The following is a 21,745-nucleotide window of genomic DNA, read 5'->3' as shown; positions in this document are numbered from 1 at the left end:
CCATAAGTCTTGAGAGTCTGGCGAAGTTCTGCGAGCACTAGTCTCCCCTCGTTTCCCCGGCCGACCTACCTTTTCTACCCCGCCCGATTTGTCTCCCCGGGTTGAAAGCCAAAAGAGCTGGCGGAAAACGAGTTCCCTTTGAAATTATATTCTTCGTACTGTAATTCATTCATCTGTGCGTAAAGGGCAACCTTTGCAATTGGCTGTCTCTCTATTGCTGAGCAATTTTCCTCGGAGCACCTCCTCGCTTCTTCTTCTTCTTCTTTCGCATCTGCATTTAAAACGCAGCGTGAAGAGCGTGGTTACTCTCTCTCTCTCTTTCTCTCGCTCTCTCTAATTTACGGTTTTATCTCTCCTTCCGCGTGCGTATGACGTTCTTTTCTTGTTAAGATGTTTCAGAAATTATTACTAACGTATCATGTATTTTGAAATGTATTTAATGATAATTGTTTAAATTCTTCAAATGATTCCTCTGTTAACAATATCCCGTTCTTAAAAGTAATAAATGTCTTTAAATACGTCTTAGATACTCGCAAAGTAGAAAATTCGGAATTTAGCATTGAAATCATGCAAAATAAAATATTACTAAAATACTAAAAATATTAAAATACTAAAAAATAAAATATTACTAAGTTTAGTATGTCTTCTCTTTAAAGATACAGTTCCAAACGTCACGTACCTTCATAACTTTACGCGAGAAAGTTGTTGTAAATAAATTCAAACCGCGTGTCGAAGAAGGAGAAAGGTGTCGAGTACGTGTTTTACCGGACCAGTCTCATACTACCGATAGAAGGGAAGAAAGAACTGGAAGAGGAAGATCACCAGCCCTATATAAGACTCTTGATCCTGATCACTTACACTTACACTAGCTGCAACCTCCACTTTTCATCATCAATCTTGAGAGACCTCCGCGACACAGTCACAGTACTGAATCTTTAATCTAAAGAGTGCAGCAAATAAATTAAATTAATTACCGGTAACACGGCAACGTGAAACGGTGGTCATCGATGACGTGCCAGATGCGAGCACTGGTGAGTTCTGCGTAAAAAATCACTGCCGCATGATCGCAACATTTCTAACCGCGAGTGCGCTCTTCTCTTTCTCCAGCTCGTTGTGATCGCAACGATGTTGGTAATGATCATTAAGGCAGACGACAGCAGGAGAGACCTCATCTCCTTCAACGCGGAGACTTTCGCGCCTTCCCGCAAATCTCCACGGAATTTTCTCCTGGATCAGTTGTTCATCGACAAGATAATCGAGCAGCGCGGTTCAACCATTGTACCAGTGAGGGATCAATTCATCGGCCAGCGAGTTCCGCACGCATTCTCCAAAGACCGCGACATCGTCTATCCGTCAGGTCTTCCGATCTATCATCGTCAACCGTTTAAACAGACACCCTCCATGTTAACCACGCTCAAAGGTGATCCGTTGTTCGTGAAAAGTCGGGAATCACGCGGACAACGGGCGACTCTCCGAGAGAATCCCTTCGAGAGACAAAGCTCGCCCTTCGCGTCATCGATGGAGGTGTTCGGAGGACGCGCGCACAAAACTCGAACGCCGCTCAAACAGCAGTTGTTTATGGCCGAGACGCCACTTAGGAACTTATTTCACGGGCAATCATCATCAGGTGAACGAGCATCGTTTCAGAAACAAGCGGTCCTCGATGACCCACCCCTTCCTCATCCGATGAGATTCTATCGCGATGACCCTTACGACAAGCCGATCGATTCGTACGGACGACAGAGGGACGCGCAAACTTCACCCTACGAGGACCACCCGCCGATGCATACGGAATACGGTAAGTTCGTGCCGCGTTACGCAATTTTGACGTGAGAGGAATTCTTCAGCGTCTTTACGCGAGTAACTGTCTGATGATGGGCACAATTAATTGATTCCTCAATTCTCCCGACTTCCTAGGTAGCTTTACATTTAAATTGTCTCGCGCGCAATTCCGCCGTTGAATTTTCGATAACACTGAATCAAGTAATTTGTTAACGAGCAGGCAATGATACTAGAAAGAGGAAAAAAACTTACTTCCCTTGTTTGATATTTTAATCTGCTCGCATCACATTAATTATGGCAAAGCAATGTTCCGCTATTAAACGGTGCATCAAGTATTTATTGAGTCCCCGTTAATGGGAATCAACAAATTAATATTTATTCATGTATTCATTGACGATTTGCATGCTCTCAGAGATACCGTGTTACACCTGTTCTATGACGGTACTAGTGACTTTTTGATACTAACAACGTTTCAGCTTAAAGTGAATGTGTGACTTTTTAATCTTTCCTCATAAATTCTTATATCATTTTTATAACATAAAGAAAACAAATTAATCGTTTACTTTAATATTAACTTACTTTGACATATTTTCATCTTAAATAATACTTTAAAAGCAACGAGAGAAGAAAACTCATACGTACGCATCGACACTCTTTCACGATCGATAATAATTCTATTTTCTATTTTTTAATAATATTTAATAATATTTCTCGCACAGATAATGACATGCCGCCTTCGATGCCGATGATTTTGTCTTCCGAAAACCTTGTCTCACGAAATGTCGGAATGTTCACGACGCCGTCGTCAGTATCCATCGTTACTGACAAACCTGGTTTTTCCATTTCTACTTCTTCCGGTAACGACGAAGTTCATTCATCAGAAGCTTCCAAGATGAAACGCGACCCGGCCTCAGACTCGGCTCCATCATCAATGCAGGCTGATGGTAACTGTAATGTGGTGAGCAAAATCTATGACAGCTGACATTTTGATCTTACAAAGTACGATATTACGTGATCAAAACGTAACTTTGTTTGTTGAATTTAATATCTACCGCGTATCGTAAAGCGCGTTCTACGGAGGTTCTGACGTATTTATTTCGCAATTGTTATTACAATTACAAATGAAATTGTCATGGGCACGTCAGTCTTACCGCTCTCTCCCTCTCTTTCTTTCTTTCTTTTTTATGTTATAATTATTTATAATGAAACAAACGTGCGCGCACGTAAAATACGTACGAATGTATAATTTTGTGTTTTACGTTTATGTCATAAAATTGCAATTACATTTTACTTAGTAATTTATTCCGAATTTCAATCATTATAATGTTGTAAATCGACAAACATTAATTATGTATATTTCCCTGGATTCATTAAACAAAATTCGCGCGTTATTATGAAACAAAATCCTCGAAACTTTTTGATTAATTTCGCAATAATATTAACATCTCATATGTATGACATGCGTTCAAAGATCGTGGAGTGAACAAAAATGAGATTGAAAATATTGAAAAAGAATGTGTATGAGTGTGAGTTTAACGCGAATCACGCCGTTAACGAATTAATAAAAGTTTGCTATTGCTTTTAGCTAGTCGACAGTTCGCCGAGCGTGTCCAGCCGCGCAGCTACAACCGTTCCATCAATCTCAGTTAACCAATCCTCGATTGTAGGTCATATCTTAACGAGTTTAACAACCAAGCCCAGTTCACCTGTCATGGCTACGGCAACTCCAATAACGTCGTTCGTCGGAAAGTACGTAATGGCTGTCCCGAGCTTTATTGCTCGTCCGTTTAGCTATAACGTTGTAATCACACGATGTTAACTCAAGAAGTTATGCGGATGTCAAACAACAAGAATGCACCGAAACACACACACACACACGCACAATGTTATTTAGGGATTTCAAGCGATTGTTCGTTTGAGCGTATTGATTCTTTGCGGCGATCAATCTCATTGCGATAATATTATAATTCCTAGCGACGTCACACGTTCACGGGGTGGAATGGGGTGAAATGACAGGAATATTATCTCCTCATTTCACATAATTCATGTACCCTTCAACCGTGTTCGAATATCACCGATATCATCATAACGAACAGCAAAGCCTGAACTTTCGGTAGACTTTGTTAATTATAGTCCATCTTTGTTACTTTTGTTTCTCTCAATTATTTTCACAATTTGCAACTCAAAAAGCTGAATGTACAGAAAATATTTTAACCTATGTTAATCTACAATAATTTAATAATAATAATTACAAATAGTATAACAGATAATTAACTACAAATTTAATTACAAATAGTTATAAGATTAATTATAAATAGTTTGATAGAACAAAATAAATAGTCCAACATATTATAATACTCTACAAATAATACTCTATGTACTACTAATCTCAATATTTTCAATTTTTCATTATTTTTTATTTAGCACTCCCAAACCGGTCTATTTCCACGCGACCAAATACGGAGCTGTCATGACACCTTCCATTCCCGCTGAGAATGGATTGAAGAGCGTCAGGAGCGAGTCCTCGCTTGCTCAGGCACCGACAAGCGACTTCAAGAGCGACGAGAGTAACCTTAAGTACTTAGTGTCGGAAGCGGTGAGGAACAACCTGAAGACGGATACCAAGAGCCCAATACTGAGCTACATCCTCGACGAAGGGTTCAAAGGCAACCGCGTCCAGAGCTCCCTCGCAAAGTACACATGGCCCAAGGGACTTAAATACGATTGGTCGCTGCAGCATTTCTCGCAACCGGATATGTCGTCCGGCTACGCTCCGTTGTCTCTAGACGGAAAGGCAAGCCTCGCTCTACCGAGTGTATCTCGTGTCGTGCCCATTTCGGCGATTTCTTGGCCAGTGAAGAGCGAAAGAGATATTTCCGCGATTTTACCAGTGAAAACCATAACGGCATCTGGCGTGACGACGAGCCACAATTTGCCACTGGGTATGGTGTGATTATAACATTTCACTAGATAAAGACTCGTATTAGGCTTTGTTGGAATTTGTTCGTGATCCAAGCGTCTCTTGTCTTCCTTCATCCTTCGTGGGTTGCCCATCTAAAGAAAATCACGTTATTATTAATTTGTTATAAAATATTAATTTTGCAAGATTCTAATATTATGATTCTGATATGCTTTGATCAAAGCAAGTGATATTATTAATTTCATAATGCGAACGTATGTTATTTCCGAGCAGAGAGAGATACTGTTAGAAGTAAAATTAGCTATATTTATCTGACAATAATGTGCTTCATAGCAATAATACACTATTATTATTATTATTATTATTATTCACGCAATATTAAAACTCCTCAAATATCGCAGGCGAACAGTACCATAATTTATTAGTAACTGCAGTATCATATTATCAATGTTCTATTAAATAAGCTCTCTAAATTAAATTAAATATTCGAAACAACTATTAGTTCGACAGAGATTTTCGCTAGTTTTTTAACATAATACACTTGTCTTTGTTTGTTGTATAATTTTTGCATTTTGTAGGCATACCTTTGCATTCGATGGCGAGCATACCGAGCAGTCTAACCCCAAGTCTATCCAATAGTATATCTGGAATAACTGCTGACATATCAACGGCTATACCTGATGGCATGGCGGTGAACATACCTGCGAGCATACCAACTTTGAACTTCGAGGAAGATTTACATCGCGAACACTTACGAGCTCAGGAGGCAAGAAATCCCTGGTATTCCGGAGGTATCTCAGCTACACTCTAAGCAAGTTTTACATCTTCGATTTCGACATAACGCATGATGCAAACGCGCGGATTCGTCGAAAGCACACTAGCATGCTAATTCGCGCTGAATGCACTTCGAACTTTGACGTAGTAGCAGAGGAACATGCTCCAATTTTGACGAGCAGTACTACTCGCAAACTTTGCCAAACTTAAGGAACATAGGAATCGTTGAGTACAAATTAAGATATTTCCCGTTGCAAAGATTCGAGTCAATCTGATTTATCTTGGAGTAAAATCGGACTTTGTGCGATACTTTGAACATTTTGCAATGTTCTTGTGGTTAAATTACAAGCAACGGAAAAGTCAGGATTAATTTTGTAATTTCTGCTAATACATAATTGTTAATAAATAATATTAATACAAAATGTGAGGATAGTATTCTGCGTGTTCTTTCATCTTCACAGCTTCACGGTGTTTCATCAGGGCGAATCTGTTGGAATCGTTGCTTCGCACAACATTCACATATACAGGGTGGCCCATTTTAATTTATACAGTCGATTTTTTAAAAAACTAAAAGAGATACGAAAAAATGTTTCAGACAGACATGTCACGATTTCGAGGGGGACATAAGATGATACCATTGGTTTGACCTTGAATAGTCGTTTGAAGGTCACGCGAAGATCACCTTCAATTTCTTAAATTGAAACCCCAACTTTTTATTGCAGATTCTTATTCTCCATCGAAAAGTAAGTAACTTTTGTCTGAAACATTTTTCCAAAAAATATCATCTTATGTCCTTAAAATGATCTTCAAGATGAGTTTTGAGGACATTTTAAGGACATACGATGACATTTTTCGGAAAAATGTTTCAGACAAAAGTTACTTACTTTTCGATGGAGAATAAGAATCTGCAATAAAAAGTTGGGGTTTCAATTTAAGAAATTGAAGGTGATCTTCGCGTGACCTTCAAACGACTATTCAAGGTCAAACCAATGGTATCATCTTATGTCCCCCTCGAAATCGTGACATGTCTGTCTGAAACATTTTTTCGTATCTCTTTTAGTTTTTTAAAAAATCGACTGTATAAATTAAAATGGGCCACCCTGTATATCATTTTTTTATTCATCTACTCATGCGACCCTCAGTATGAACCTTTCTGGCAATTGGGCTGGCGATTGCGTTCGGAGGACTCGTTTGTTCGCGTTCGACTGTTTCGTGCGCACTCAACAGAACGTAACATAATTAATGTACTTTGCAGGTTTGCAACTGCAGCTAGGTGGTTTCGGCGGGATAAATTACACGTTGCATACGAGTAATCCCGCCGTGAGGCCGACCGAGAGCCTTGGGATCGTGGAAGCGGACTTAACTCCGCCGAAATTACCGTGGCAAGCTCCCGCACTTGCAAAAGTGAGTTCTCGAGGCACGATCGCGAGTTTCGCCGCGCCGGCACTCGCGACGCTCGAAAGCCTCCGTAATGACGACACGTAATATTACTTTGGTCGCTTTTATTAGCTCCGTACTCGATTACGAGCATTCCCTTTCGTTCTTTCCCTGTTCCTTGCACTCTCTCCCGCTCTGCCGTCCTTTCATCTCCAACCCTTCCATCCTCGCTGCCCTTCGCGCGTCTCCGTAACGTAGCCCTCACATGTCACCCTCTTCGCTCCTGTACGAGTTCGCTTCCGTTACGTTTCATTTCGCAGCTGTACGCACTGGTGGGGTCAGGTCACCTGTATACTTCCGTAAATGAATTAAGCAAATTGCAGTTTGTCGAATGGACATATTTAGCGCGTTATTTGGTGGAGGCGGCGCGGCCGCACCTACGATGGGAAAGCGTGCAAAGGGCGAAGAGAAAATTATCGTGCTGTTACGGTGTTTAAGCCTGACGCATTCATATTTCCGCGCTTCGTTAAGCAGCCAGCAAAGCGTTGAATTTACTGTTACAGTTAATAGACCGAATGATTCAATCTCCGCGAATAAATATAAGTATTATTATATCATTTGTAACTCTTTTTAGATGGGCGTTGTATAAATATCGCGTGAAGCAATAGCAAAAAACGAACGTCGTGTGAGAATGATTTACAGAAGTATCCGCTAGTATCGCAAATTGGAATGATATAATTTATTTAATAATTTGTTTATATCTATATCGACACAATCTATCGATGAGTCTCTAAAAACTGAAATTTTTGTAAAATCGCACAATGTTTCTTTCACAACTTTATAATTATTATGTGTTTACCGCCGTGTAAAATCTGCTGTGTAAAGTTGCATTGACAGAATATAAAAAAGGTATTAAAGAATATTTTTTCACACATCTTGTCTTAAATTTAAATTTACATTTTTTAAAATACTCTTTTTTCTCGCTTTAGATTAAATTAGAATTTGAGAATATATTGCACATAACCATAAAGAGCACCAAGTGAGTATTTGCCGTCAAGTACATCTCAAAGCGGAAACTTCAATCATCTACTCTGTAGATAGTAGATTTCTAATTACCATTTAGAAGTACGTCTATATGCTTCGGTAAATGCCATCGAACGCTGGAAGTTCGTTGGCAGAAGCTCATGAATATGGAACGCGCATTCGCGAGATATTAATTAGTAAATCAATTTTGTTAATCATACACGTTGCTGCCTGACAATTCTGTTAGTTCATCCGCATACGTAAGCTCCCGGCCATTTCGTCGAAAGCGCGTCAGGATGAAGCCAATTTATTGTACTGTTACATTGAAAGCGATGTCTCGCATGAATTATATGCGTACAATATTAGAATGAAATACAAACCATCCGTCCAGTACAAAAGCTGTTGCACCGTTTGCCCTTTTGATCCGCCGATACCGATAATAGAATATATATCAAATACAAAAATAACGAAAGGTTGCAGTATACGAAAACAAGAATTTGGCAACTATCGCAAAAATATTTTATATCATTGGATATACCATCGAGAAATATTACGCAGTGTAGAACGAGATAGGTAATTAAAACAATTTACAATCCGCGGCAAACTACTCTGATTAAAGAAATATTTTTAAACTCCTGCGAGCACCAATCTATTTTATGGCAACAGGTAAATATTCTGACAGCGTCGCACGTTGTTTCGTCGGTATTCTGTTGCAAAAGGACGATTGCGTGATATTTCTTTAAGAGCAAGCGAATGGAAACGTCTTCTCGGCGGGAAAGAAAGTTTTCCCCGCATTTTTCGCGCAGCAAGCGCAAATAAAGCGTCCCGCGTTACTTTGTGCCCGGGCCGCGATGCCGCTCGTAAATCCTTCAAAAATTTACCGCAAAATACGGCCGCTGCCGTTTCGCATGCCTCGGTGACGCAGGTGCCGGTTCCGTAAGGCCAAGGGACAGAAGGGACGAAGGTAAAACTGGGCGGCACGGGACGCGACCGGGTCCGTAGTCTGAGTTTCTTATTTACATTAATTACACCCGGGGAAGTTTCTACCTTTTGCGCTGGGGAGGAAGAAAGAAGCGTGCTGTGTGGATTTTGTTGCTCGCTTTGCAGTGCCAGCAATTATTTTCGCAGTCAGTAAATATGATTAATCGCGACGGATTAAAGATAAAACAAGGCCCGACGCTCGGCCGGAATAAATTATGCCCGTTGAAATGGCGGGCGTGGGACGTGGGACAGCTCGCGCGCTGTTTATGTACCTTTATAGTGTGTTGTGACGATGTTGTTGTTGTGAAATTAATTAAATTAATTGAAATTGCACGAAACTGGACACACGCGTGAAACGCGCTCGGACTCGCCGGCCCGAACACGCATTTCTGGATTGCACGTGAATTCAATCGCGTCACATTAGACTGATATAATTCTCTGCCGAGATTTAGATGTCTAGCGCCTAATAAATTTGATCGCGCGAATTCATGAGGTGTAATCGCGCAGATTCGTTTATGTGCCCATCAAGCCTCATGAAATCCGAAACAAAAAAGAGGCAGATAGAGGCATAATAAAGTCCATATCTATAATTTTTAAATATTATTAAGAGTTTATTGCATTGTTACTCCTTTTCGCATTTTAATGTATTTACCATGTGCAGTTATATTATATTTTGTTGATCGACCACAGAAAGAGTTCGACGATTGCACGTAAAAATCATTTGAAATCCCCTCTGAAATGCGGATGTCCCGCGTCGTCTGTTTGTTCCTTTTTGCGTTTGTTCGCCACTTGCTTTTGTTTCACAATTTATGTATCTATTTTTATTCACATCCCTCTTCCTCTTGTTCACCGCGTCGGCCAAGAACCCCGACGCTCAAGCGGATATCTACAAACGGTCGGAAGTCCCGAGATACCTTTTATTCCTCAAACGTCTGTAAAAGTTGGCACCGAACGATTTTGCTGCAGATTGAATTTCGCTGGCGGCCGTAGTAGTTGGCCACGACCATTGTCGCTGCAGATTGCATTGAACCGAACCAATGTAGTCACACGTGCACGCCAGGTCGGAGCAGAAATGGTGCGAGAGAAGAAAAGAAAAAAAAAACAGGAAAAGAAGAAAGGTTGTCGCAATGTCGCATTCAGTGGCGGAAATTATTCGGTTGCGAGAAAGGACCGGCTCTTCCGAATGAGAACGCGAGTAACGTACGCTGCGTTTGCGGGCCAGTTGTATGAATTCACGGTCCCGTCCGGCGAATGTATCCGTCATTGATCTGCGCTACTGCTCCATGTGCGTTCACGTATAGATGATTAATTAAAGAGAGAGCGTCAAATCTGCACAGTGAAATCAGTCAAACGATACAGTTCTCGCAAACATTTGAAATTGTGGATTCTGACTCCTCTCTAACGAACGACGCGAGCCGTTTAATTAATTGCGTCCCTTAATTCGAGAATAAAATTTTTTCGTGAATTGGCACTTGGCATTTGCGCGGTGAGAGTTTGCAATGTAAATACGCAGATCATTATGTATATTATATCCCACGTCGGTCACGTTATTATGCGAGATAATTGTGTATCTTGCACTGTGAACTGCTGCTTCGCGATTTGCAAGGGTTGCTAGTTTGCGCGTTCGCCCGTAATTTCGTTACTTTTTGCGGCATGACTGACTAGAAATCGTCATAATTCGCAGTTAATTACAACAGTCCAACAGAACAATATAGATTCCTTTCATTTCCCTTTTTTTGGAATTCCTCCCGGCGCGCGATGGAGCGGATAATCTGCCATTGGCTTACGTCAAATCACTTCACCCGTGCGTTTCATGGGGGATGCAGCGCGAGCGATTTAATTGCAAATTGAATCCGTCCACGGTTTTCGTATTTTTCATTTATTTTAACGTAATTGAAACTTCTGCGATTACAAAATCCCTTTATCGTGCCTGTTTCGTAAACGCGCACGCGTCCACTCATCGTAGTCGACTGATTTTAATACGCCTAATACATTTTAATACGTGTCAAACTCATTAATGAGTTATTTTACGCGGTATTCATTAAGCGAGCGAGATACGAGCTGCAGAAATAGCACCGCTCATGAATATGCATGTTTATTTACAAATTTCAACATTTGTCCAAATCGCGCGCGTTTATTATTATAATATTATTACTATAAACGTGCTCTCGCATTTGTATCTGTCGTTTCTCGCAGCGATCAGTCGGGAAAGAATGGAGAAACTGAAGAAGAAAAATGATCCGGGCGGGAGAGGAGGCGAGGGCAAGGGAACTGCAAGTCCTTTAATTTATACTATAATTTATTACTTTTAACAAGTGTTCCTGTGTATGTCGTGTTAGTGTCAATGTGTCAATCGCGTAATTTTTCGCTCGTAAGTATGTACGTATACGTATTGCCTTCAGTACATACAGCGTTCTTTTTATGTGTATCTTCTCTTTCTCTCTCTGCCGCGGCTTAATCTCAGCAAATTAAAGAATCTTCTTCTTAAACCTATGCCCTGTATAGACCATCGGTGATAATAAATAAGAAACTCCATAGGAAAACAGCATAACCGATATCTCGCGCACCGAGAGTAACACTCGCGCATGTTACGTCGTATAACATGTGTTGTACATAATATATACATACACGTATGCACACGTACGTGTCTGTATGTATGTATATACATAGAAATATATTTCTCGTTAACGTGTTAATAGCATCCCAACACTTTCATCCACGAAAGACAACGTGCCAACATGATCGCCTCGCGCATCGGCAAGTTCCCGCAATTCGGGCTCAATTGGGAATCGTCAGACACCCCATCGCGCGTCTCTCGCTCACAGGCGCGAGCGCGAGCGCGCGCGCACACACACACACTTACAATTTCACAGACCATACACGCACACGCAATCATGCTCCCCCAATTAGACGTTATATTTACACAGATATACAGCGCTACTCTTGCTCTCGCAAATTGTGATGCCGTGTCACCCACGTATCACGTAATATCGTCGCATATGTGTATCGATACGTGTATACACCGTATGCACATGTATCGCGTATATATATGTACAGAGAGGAAAGTATCAGGTTAGAAAAATACAGCCATTTTACTCAGGATCGTAAGAAACTTTCTAACATCTCTCGAAGTGTCACGCGCTATAACAGAAGACTAGGCTGACTTCTCTCGCGGCTCTCGCGCATTCTTCACCCTTCCTCCCCCGGAATCCTTTCGAAGAAGTATGCCTTCTTCTTCGGGATCGTTCTCTTCATTCCCGTGGACACCCGAGCTCATGTTGTCACCGCGCGTTTAGCGCTTAAACGTAGCCGTTAATTAAGTAATCCGGGTCGCAATCTAGGTGGTGCGATAATCAATTACCACTAATGAATTAAACACATACTTATGACAGTACACACAGCTTGTCGTATATTTTCTAATGTATTTTCTAGCAGAATTGGCAATCTTTAAAAAAACGAAACATAAAGTTCTCGAAGACATCGTTACATTGAGTTGCATCTAGGTGCGACTCGGATTATTTAGTTAATGATCTGATATTCTCGTCGTCCTTCGGGGGCGAGACTGGAAATCGGATAATCGGCGCTGCGGACGACACGAACAACGGGGATGAAAATACGAATCCGGGTGTCCCGGTGGATGATCGCGAGAATTTCCCAGGTTCTGCGCATCCCGACGTTACGCACCCTTACGCTCGCACTTGTCCCCTGTGCTTCGTTAGTGACGTGGAAAGCAGAGCGTGAGAACTTCGCTAATTAAGAAGCGATCGGCTTCCAACGGAAGCCTCTTTACTCCTTACGACGACGCTAAGTGGCACACTGCGCGATCCACGAGCTCGAGACGAGAGAACAGCACCCTCTGAAGCGAAGAGTCACAATGGGACTAGGAGCAAGAGAATCGGCGAACTTCCTGGCCGAAGTTGCGAAGGGACCAGCCCTTCGCGGTCGGCTCGCGTGAACTGGCCATGATTGAAGTGAGTTGAGTGAGCTTTATCATTGAATTGGGCTTACAGATGAAAGCAATGTTGTACACTGTTTTAATACTCGTATTTAATTTGGTATAACGTGATGAATTGGGCGAGCGAAGCAATTATAAAGTATCAAGAAGGAGCTCGCCGATCATGCTTCGACTTCGGGCACGTTCGCCGAGGGAACTTGGACTTTCGTAATTTATCGCAAGCGACATAGGTTGTCCGAGCTCACGCAGGTGAAACACGCTTGTTGGTCCACCTTGTTGCAGATCAACCTCTCTCTCTCGTCGCTAATCGCGCCACGTGTAACACGAAGCCATATACAGGGTGGCCCATTTTAATTTATACAGTCGATTTTTTAAAAAACTAAAAGAGATACGAAAAAATGTTTCAGACAGACATGTCACGATTTCGAGGGGGACATAAGATGATACCATTGGTTTGACCTTGAATAGTCGTTTGAAGGTCACGCGAAGATCACCTTCAATTTCTTAAATTGAAACCCCAACTTTTTATTGCAGATTCTTATTCTCCATCGAAAAGTAAGTAACTTTTGTCTGAAACATTTTTCCGAAAAATGTCATCTTATGTCCTTAAAATGTCCTCAAAACTCATCTTGAAGATCATTTTAAGGACATAAAATGACATTTTTTGGAAAAAATGTTTCAGACAAAAGTTACTTACTTTTCGATGGAGAATAAGAATCTGCAATAAAAAGTTGGGGTTTCAATTTAAGAAATTGAAGGTGATCTTCGCGTGACCTTCAAACGACTATTCAAGGTCAAACCAATGGTATCATCTTATGTCCCCCTCGAAATCGTGACATGTCTGTCTGAAACATTTTTTCGTATCTCTTTTAGTTTTTTAAAAAATCGACTGTATAAATTAAAATGGGCCAGCCTGTATAATGATATAGGATTGACGGTACCGCTCCGAAACTCGTAGAGTATTTACAAATGTACACAGGAAGCTTAAGAACTATGTCGTACAGCATTCGAAAACCCATAGAGTAAAAAGCTTTGATTGTAGACGTTATTGCAACAGCACAGGACGCGCGTAACGCATATCGAACCCAACGATCGCGATTGGTAGTGATTCGCCCGCAGCACTTCCGACAACCTTGCAAAAACTTGCGGACTGATTTTCGAGAGTCCGCCCTGTACACCTTCATCTTTCCGAAAGACTCTTAGATAAGAAACGAAAGGAACTTTCTGGGCTTACAAAAGACTTCCAAGAAGCTTTTCCACTAACGGAAATAAAATTTGATAAAATCGCGAGAAAGAGATGGAACGATAGATTGATGGGCCGCGCTTGCTTCAAGTAAAACTTGTCACTCAGATCACCTCGACTTCGATTCGGGACACGCCAAGTTCCCGAATGTTGTTTCGATGCTATGTGTAAGCTTTATGAGTATGAAGGAAGCGTCACATGGTGTCACATGGAGCGTGCCATATGGTGAGCTATAACGATCAACGGAATCGAGGAAAAGATTCCGAGTCATAAATTTTCTTCCGAGAAAGCAGCGCTCACCGATCGCTTCGCGGTTCTATTTAATTTTACTTACGCGGAAACCTGTTGGGGAACTCTAACGACTCTAGTTCTAGTCCTAGTGAGAATTAGTAAGCTACGACTTTTAATTTCCCTTTGAAATTGTTTTGCCTTTATGAAATTTCTCTGTCCTCTTTTCAACATCTGTCATTACCCTCACGCTTCGAAGGTTCTTCGCGTACTTTTCTGCAAATAAATATTGGGTCATTAAGTATGAAACTTTACAAATGTAAAAGCGCCATCTTTAACATTTGTTATCTCAAATTTGGCGCCAGACGTCAGTATCAGGTTAGGTTAGTGTGATAGATGTATGTTCGCTCTTCAAATGTCATATTTGTTTGTTCAAATATCTTCATTAGTTTTATTGGTGGATTCTTTTTTATAGAACTATGGAAAAGTTCAAAATTCGTGTGATTTATGAATATGAGTTCCGCCGTGGAACCACAGTGTCGGAGACAGCTCGTAATATCAACGCTGTATTTGGTGAAGGTTCAACTACTAAAGCAACGGTGGGCAATTGGTTCAAAAACTTCAGAGATGGAGATTTCAGCCTCGCTAATGAGCCACGTGGAAGACCAAAGACGAAGGTGGATAATGATCACTTGAGAGCCGTAGTAGAGTCCGATCCATCTCAAAGTACACGTGAATTGGCATCGATATTCAATGTTTCCATACCCACCATATTGGTTCATTTAGCTGCAATTGGTAAGATAAAGAAGTTGGACAAATGGGTCCCGCACGAATTGACCGATGCGCAGCAGGCGCAACGTCTAGAGACTTCCCTTTCTTTGCTTTCCCGTCACAAAACTGAATCTTTTTTTAATCGAATTGTGACCTGCGATGAAAAGTGGATACTCTACGACAATCGTAAACGCTCACATCAGTGGTTGAACGCTGATGAACCACCGAGACATCACGCGAAACCCAACATTAACAGAAGAAGCATATGGTGACTGTTTGGTGGTCCAGGTCAGGTATTATCTACTACAACTTTATGAAACCTGGTACATCGATAACGGCTGAAGTATATTGCAAGCAACTGGACGAAATGATGCAACAACTTGCTATTAAACAACCGAAATTGGTCAATCGGTCAATGCCAATCCTGTTGCATGATAATGTTCGACCGCACACTGCACGACTGACCGTGGCAAAGCTACGGGAGTTGGAATTGGAAACTCTCCGTCATCCACCATATTCACCAGATCTATCACCTACCGACTATCACTTCTTCCGGAATTTGGACAACTTCTTGGTGGGAAAATTCTTCAATTTTCAACAGGCAGTCGAAACAGCCTTCCGCGACTTCATCGATTCCCGTACTCCTGGCTTCTATAGTAGAGGAATAGACCAACTACCACTAAAATGGCAGAAGTGTGTAGATAACATGGGCGCATACTTCGATTGAAAATAAATCATGTCCATGTGCCAAAAAATGCAAAAGTTTATGTTCTATTTGTAAAGTTTCATACTTAATGACCCAATACTAGTTCGCGTAACACGCATGCGTCAGGATCTCTGCTACGGGATTTACATTACAAATAACACCGCTAATAAAACCAGCCTACGTATCCTCACTATCCGCGTCGTTTCACGATTCGATGGAAGAGCCTTGGGGAACCTATTCCAAGAGGACGAAGAAGGGACAAAAAGAAGTGATACGGTGTACAAGATCAATTCGCTCGGTTACGTCTCGATCCGTGTCACTCTCATTAGCCATCCGGCATCACGCCACGGCGCGGAGACGCATCTCGGCAGGAGTTGATGGGAGTGGACGTGCACCACCTTATACTGCATACTCGTACTGATATGTTTGAAAATTCGGTCACGGCGGGCTGCACGCTCGACCGCAAAACAGGACGAAATGAAGGGCTGCCGGAACTTAGGTCACGTATGCACACAATGCCTCGAGGAACTGCCAGCCAAGTGATTCAGAAAAATAGCTCGTTCTCGTTGCGCTATTGCATGGATGAACTTCGATAAACATCGACCTCGCTGCGGCACAACCGAGAAACAATACAGCTCGAAGCACAGCTCGAAGTTGTCCGATATCCAGTAACAACTTGCTTAACTGTGTCCAAGCCAGTGTCTACGAAGGGTACACTGTTCCCAAAAATTAATCTTCTTCTCTGCGTTTTCCTAAAGTTTCTACCTCGCGTTTGACATCACCCTGTATATCGTGGAAGGAACGGCGTAAGTTCATTTATGTAGCGTATGTAATGTATACGTAATTTCTCTCTCCCCCTCTCTCTTTCTTTCTTCCGTTCTCTCTCACTCATTCTTACTCTCTCGCTCTCTTTCTCTCTCTTTCTCTATGTATACCGAAATATAAATACATACAGTGACACACACTGCGACGCGCGAGTATGTGTAGCGTGTTCCTACGTATCGTCGTACAAACGGCGGTCTCGGTTGCTTTTGCTTTGAGCGAAAAAATATTGCTATACCTTACATGCTACGTTAATACTGTCATGGCGTACTTAATTATCCACAGAGACGTATAGTGTTGTGTACGTGTAATATATGCTCGCATAATAAATACACCTCTCTAACAGCTTTAATCCTCCGCGCGCACTCTCTCTCGGATCTCATTATTACCTGCTTTCGCGAACTTAAATTATCTTCAAGGGGGTCCACCCTTATACGAGAACGCGGTTATTAGCTTAGTAACTAGCTTTTCTCTCCCTCTCTCTCCCTCTCCTTTTCTCTTTCTAGACGAACGCTCGAGATGCTCTTTGTGCAGATTACCTAAATTTCTTCCTAATTCGCGCGATTGAGCCACGCGGCTTTCCGTTTCGCGTAAAAGTCTCACTTAGCGATTACTTGAGCCACTCACGAGAGGATTCAGTTCCATCGTCAAGCGTGTCTTCTCGACAGTTCGATATCACGGTGCGTTCACGCGCGTAGACACGACATATCATTCTATTGCAATATACTACAACGACGAACTCGTCGACGGACTATTCTCCGCGTCCGACTGCGTGTCAATTTTCACCAAGTGAAATGTCAATTTTATCCTCTCTTCTCGAGGATCATCGGGAAATTGCTTCTTTCCCGTCGAACGTGCGACAAGCGATATCTCCACAAGCCTGATACCTTTGATCATCGCATCCGTTTTGTTCGATCCAAACGCGTCGGTGAATTTCGAATATCATTAAAAATGATGTTCTCTGAGGCGCAAACGCGAAAGGAATTTGTCAGGTGACGACAAATTTTCATTTGCACGCTACTTTCGTCATATTCTCCACAGTGAAGTCTCGCGCGGGCATCGCGGAAACGAAGTTGCGGCTACCGAAGATGCGATGCTTGCCGTTCTTCACCCGTATCGTGGGGATACGTCTCGAGTTGAGAATGCGGACGATGCTCCGCCGGGGCTTTTCTCTTTCACTCGGAAACGATTGACGCGCAATGGCACGCGAAAACCGATACGCAAACGCAGCTGCCGCGATTCCAAATACGGGGACGACAGTACCTGTTGCGAGCTTACCGAGAGCCTACCGCCTCGTTGTTACATCACAAATACGACGATTCACACTTGAGTCACGTTTGTCGTCCCGTGTCTCTTCTTTGGGGAGGGACGAGTCGCTCGCTTACACGCTGATCAGCTTGCGGAAGGCCTTACGGAATTCGGGGTTGAACACAGTGTATATTACGGGATTCACGAAGCTGTTCATGTAGCCCAACCAGGAGGTAACGATGAACGCTGTCACACCGGGCTGACAGTCCTTCATCAGCTTCGTGCAGATCGCGTCCATGATATTGCAAGTAAAGAAGGGCACCCAGCATATCAGAAAGACACCTGCGATGTATCACAAGAAAGGTGATCAATTATAATTACGTTACTAGTACACGAAGTATATTAAATAACATAATAAGCAATTCTAGTACTTTATTTCTTAAGAACATTATTTATCATTTAATATCTGACTTTATGCAACATTTATGTCTACAAGAATTGTCTTCATTAATTTTATTTAACATGCAGCTTCATTTATACGTGTATACTTGATGTTCATCTGATTACGTTTCAAGAAATGTCTACCGCTCTTTAACTATCTGTTGGATACACAAAAGGAACTTTGTATAAATAGTGTATCTTAAGTTTCTCCAACAGTGCCTGTTATTAACTCATCCTTTGACATCAAAGTAGCGTTGCGAGACGCGAATTGTCTTTCTAATCCTACTTTCGTGTAACTTTATACCGAGCTTCACTCAGATCAATTTCGACAAGCTTCAGTCTTCAGTCAATCAACAGTTTTCAACCAACATTATACAACTGAACAGAATTTCAAGAGTTTCACAACGCGCGATATTTCTTGCCGTTTCACTCATCAACGTCAACATTTTTATTCCCGCGAGCGAGCCTCTGTTCCGAGCAGGATAATTGCTCGCAGAGCAATAACCCGCAAAAAGAATAATCGCACGCGAGAGTAACCGGCGTGCGCACCAACGTTCCTTAATACCTGCTTATTGTCAATAAAAAATAATTACAGATGCAAACCGCGCTAGAATTATCACACCCAACGTGCAGCTAATCTCGTGACCTCTCAATTTTTCAGCCGCACGCCCGGTCACGTCCGGATCCGCGCGATCCATCTCCGCTCCGTTTCTTCTCGTTCCACCCCCGCGTTCCGCAAAGTCCATCAATAACGAATGCAGACGAGGGACGGGGTGAGCTGCTTATTAATGCAGCGGCACGCGAGCAACCTACCTAACACGATCGCAAGGGTCTTGGTGGCCTTGCGCTCCTTCTTGGCCGAGCTCTTCTCCCTCTTCTTCTTGCTGGCCTTGTTGGCCTTGTATATCGTGAACCTTGACCCGGACGACGCGTTCTTGCGGTCCTTCTTGCCGGAGGACGATAGCACGCTCGGCGTCCTGGCCAGCTGCAGCGGCAGCAGCGAGCCGGCACTCTTCAGCCTCTTCAGCTCCTGCTTGCTCGCACCGCCATTGTTGCTGCCGTTCTTCTTCGTCTGGGTCGCCGAGGACACGCTAGTACCGCCGCGCGGCGGCGGCGGCGACGACGAGGTCGAAGAGGACGGCGGACCCGAGGTGATCCGCGGGTTCGGGCTTGGGCTCGAGTTCGTCTCGAGCGGCTCGTGGATCATCGTGCTACTCGCTGCGCCGTCGTACCCTGAAGAGTCGCTCCGCTGCACGCCGTGCTGGGTCCCACTCAGCTGAGCCTGCGCCACCGCGCTGAAACGACAACTGCGATTCGAGTGTCAGAATGACTCGACACTCATCCATTTCGATTGACTTGATGGTAGAGATTATGTGTTAGATGGGAATCAGCCGACAAACGCCGGCTAGGAGTCCGAGATCTTGCGCGAGAATCGCGAAAGCTGGATCTCACATAGCGAAATGAGAGTTGACGTTGAATTGATCAGAGAGCGGAGAGATATTCTAGAGTGTCAGCATTTCGCATCAAGAAGTGCTTTTGCTTAGTATTTAAAAGTTATAATCATGATGACTAAAATTATGATGAGAGTGATATTGCTTTTTTATGCAAGATGATTATAAACCACTTTAATTAAGTTATATTTTAATAATGTTTTCTAGTACATATCATTGCAGAGTACATGTTTCGTTAATATTGCAATCAAATTATGAAGACTTTTGAAAGCATTACGCAAAATGTCGGACTGTGTAACAATTTAATATTCAAATAAACTGGATCATAGGGAGACATATTAACAGCATTTATTAAAATATGCATGCAAGTAATAACAAGTCTTACATTTTTCACAGATAAAGGTATACAGAGGAAAAGAAACGTCCTAGATAAACAACAAAATATCATTTTCTTGATTAAAATACCTTGAATATTTACTTTTTATCTACTGTACTAAAATTGGATACAAAATATTGTTCTACACATTAAAATAATTACACACACGATTGTTGCATAATGTTAAAACAATAAACCGCATGTTGTTTTGAGAGAGGAGGAGGAAAAAGAAAGAGACAGAAAACTGCAACAGGCAACTACACCAACGCTGCTAGAAATCGCATTGCGCACACGCCCAGAAAATCTCTCGTTCAGTTAAGAGAAACATCGCGATCGCATCGCAAAATAAACGGCGGTGCCGCAGCTCGCGAGCGAACCCCCCTGAAAACATGCCCTTAATTAATAACCGTGAAACCGGCCGCGCGCGCGCAGCTGATTGGCCCGTTTTCAAAGGTAACGCGAGCGGCTAGATGCAAATTGCACGCACGCGTCGGGACAAAGGGACCGCCTATCGCGATTAGCCCGCGAACTTCCGAATTACTATCGGAGCGACGAGTTTCCATTAAACGAGTATTGTGCGCGGGCTTTGTACGGGGTTTTGGAAATTGTCGATAGAGAGGCACGCACAAGCCGGCTGTCGCTGCTGCTGGACCCGCCGCCATTCTATCGCGATCAAAAGGACGAAGAAGATGAACGAACCGCGAGATCACCGGCTTCCGTTCGTCACTGTTGCGTTGCGAGCAATCGCGAATTTTTTTCATTTCCCTTGGGCTTTCGAGCGCACAAACCTGCCAATCATATCGAACATCAATGTCGAATAATCGTTTAAAATCCACCCTTCGATTGTTTATACATGTTGTTTTTTTTAGGTATTTTTATATGCAATGTAAAGGATTATAGCTTTTTTCGGAATGCTGATACAAGTGTTCCATGAAAATGCTGATACAAGTGTCTCATGAAAATACAACGTTTAAATGAGTGATTTTACAATTTTAAAAATGTTATAAATGCGAAACTATTCAAGAAACAAATAGTAAAAATTTTCATTGTTCATTATGAATGTAGTATAATTGTTAAAATTGTACACGTATCGATATTAGTAACTAACTATTTACACTTTTAATAAAGTTATTAGAGAAATAACTATCAGGATTTCTATTTTCCTTCTTTGAACATTTCATTGAAAATAATTTTGGCCCACGGATATCCACACGTTTTAAGATTAAGTCTAGGATTAAGTTTAGTTTAAGTAGTTTAGATATAAGATTAGTGTTAAGGCAATGTGTGTTAATGAGAAGATTATAACGCAAAACAATAAAATTACTACTGCAATACATTGAAAATAATTTTTAATTTCGTAGCTTTATATAATATAATATATACCGTACTTTCTATTTCTATGTATTGCATGATTATTTTATATCATTATAAGAAAAAGACAAGACAAACACAACGGTCTTCTCTCTTTCTATTCTTTCAAAAATCGAGACTTGCAAGTTGCAATTATTTTCACGTTACAAGTGATCCAAGGAATACCCATAATAAAAGGGATACGATGGCGCAAAGTTTGCGCGTCACGTAAGACAGAAATAATATCCTTTAATTAAAGACTCCCAATTGGCCAATTAAGCAGCAGACCGAAACTTT

General features: G+C 42.0%; 2 protein-coding genes across 9 annotated transcripts in view; one reads left to right on the top strand and one right to left on the bottom strand.

Moving 5' to 3' along the window:
* Positions 1-1,125: 1,125 nt before the first annotated feature.
* LOC113562253 lies at positions 1,126-13,129 on the top strand. Its single transcript, XM_026971048.1, is given in 8 exon segments — positions 1,126-1,798; positions 2,502-2,740; positions 3,368-3,531; positions 4,207-4,729; positions 5,104-5,110; positions 5,281-5,511; positions 6,717-6,955; positions 6,958-13,129. Coding segments are annotated over 8 exon segments (2,469 nt in total). The 3' UTR covers positions 7,351-13,129.
* Positions 13,130-16,522: 3,393 nt separating this feature from the next.
* LOC105277610 (dopamine D2-like receptor) overlaps positions 16,523-21,745 on the bottom strand; it is a 230,218-nt gene continuing 224,995 nt past the window's right edge. For 6 of the 8 annotated variants that reach the window (XM_011336076.3, XM_011336082.3, XM_020031101.2 and 3 more), the window contains exons 7-8: positions 19,085-19,578; positions 16,523-18,172 (exon numbers count right to left, since the gene is read on the bottom strand). In XM_011336076.3, coding sequence (XP_011334378.1) covers positions 17,964-18,172; positions 19,085-19,578 — 703 coding nt within the window. In that variant the 3' untranslated portion in view covers positions 16,523-17,963. The remainder of the gene's footprint in view (positions 18,173-19,084; positions 19,579-21,745) is intronic. The other 2 variants (XM_011336080.3, XM_011336083.3) reach the window with 1 other exon arrangement.

This window comes from Ooceraea biroi, chromosome 7, assembly GCF_003672135.1.
Source record: "Ooceraea biroi isolate clonal line C1 chromosome 7, Obir_v5.4, whole genome shotgun sequence".
Taxonomy (NCBI): Eukaryota; Metazoa; Arthropoda; class Insecta; order Hymenoptera; family Formicidae; genus Ooceraea; species Ooceraea biroi.
Note: the sequence above shows the minus strand (reverse complement) of the source record. Positions and strands in the feature narration are given on the sequence as shown.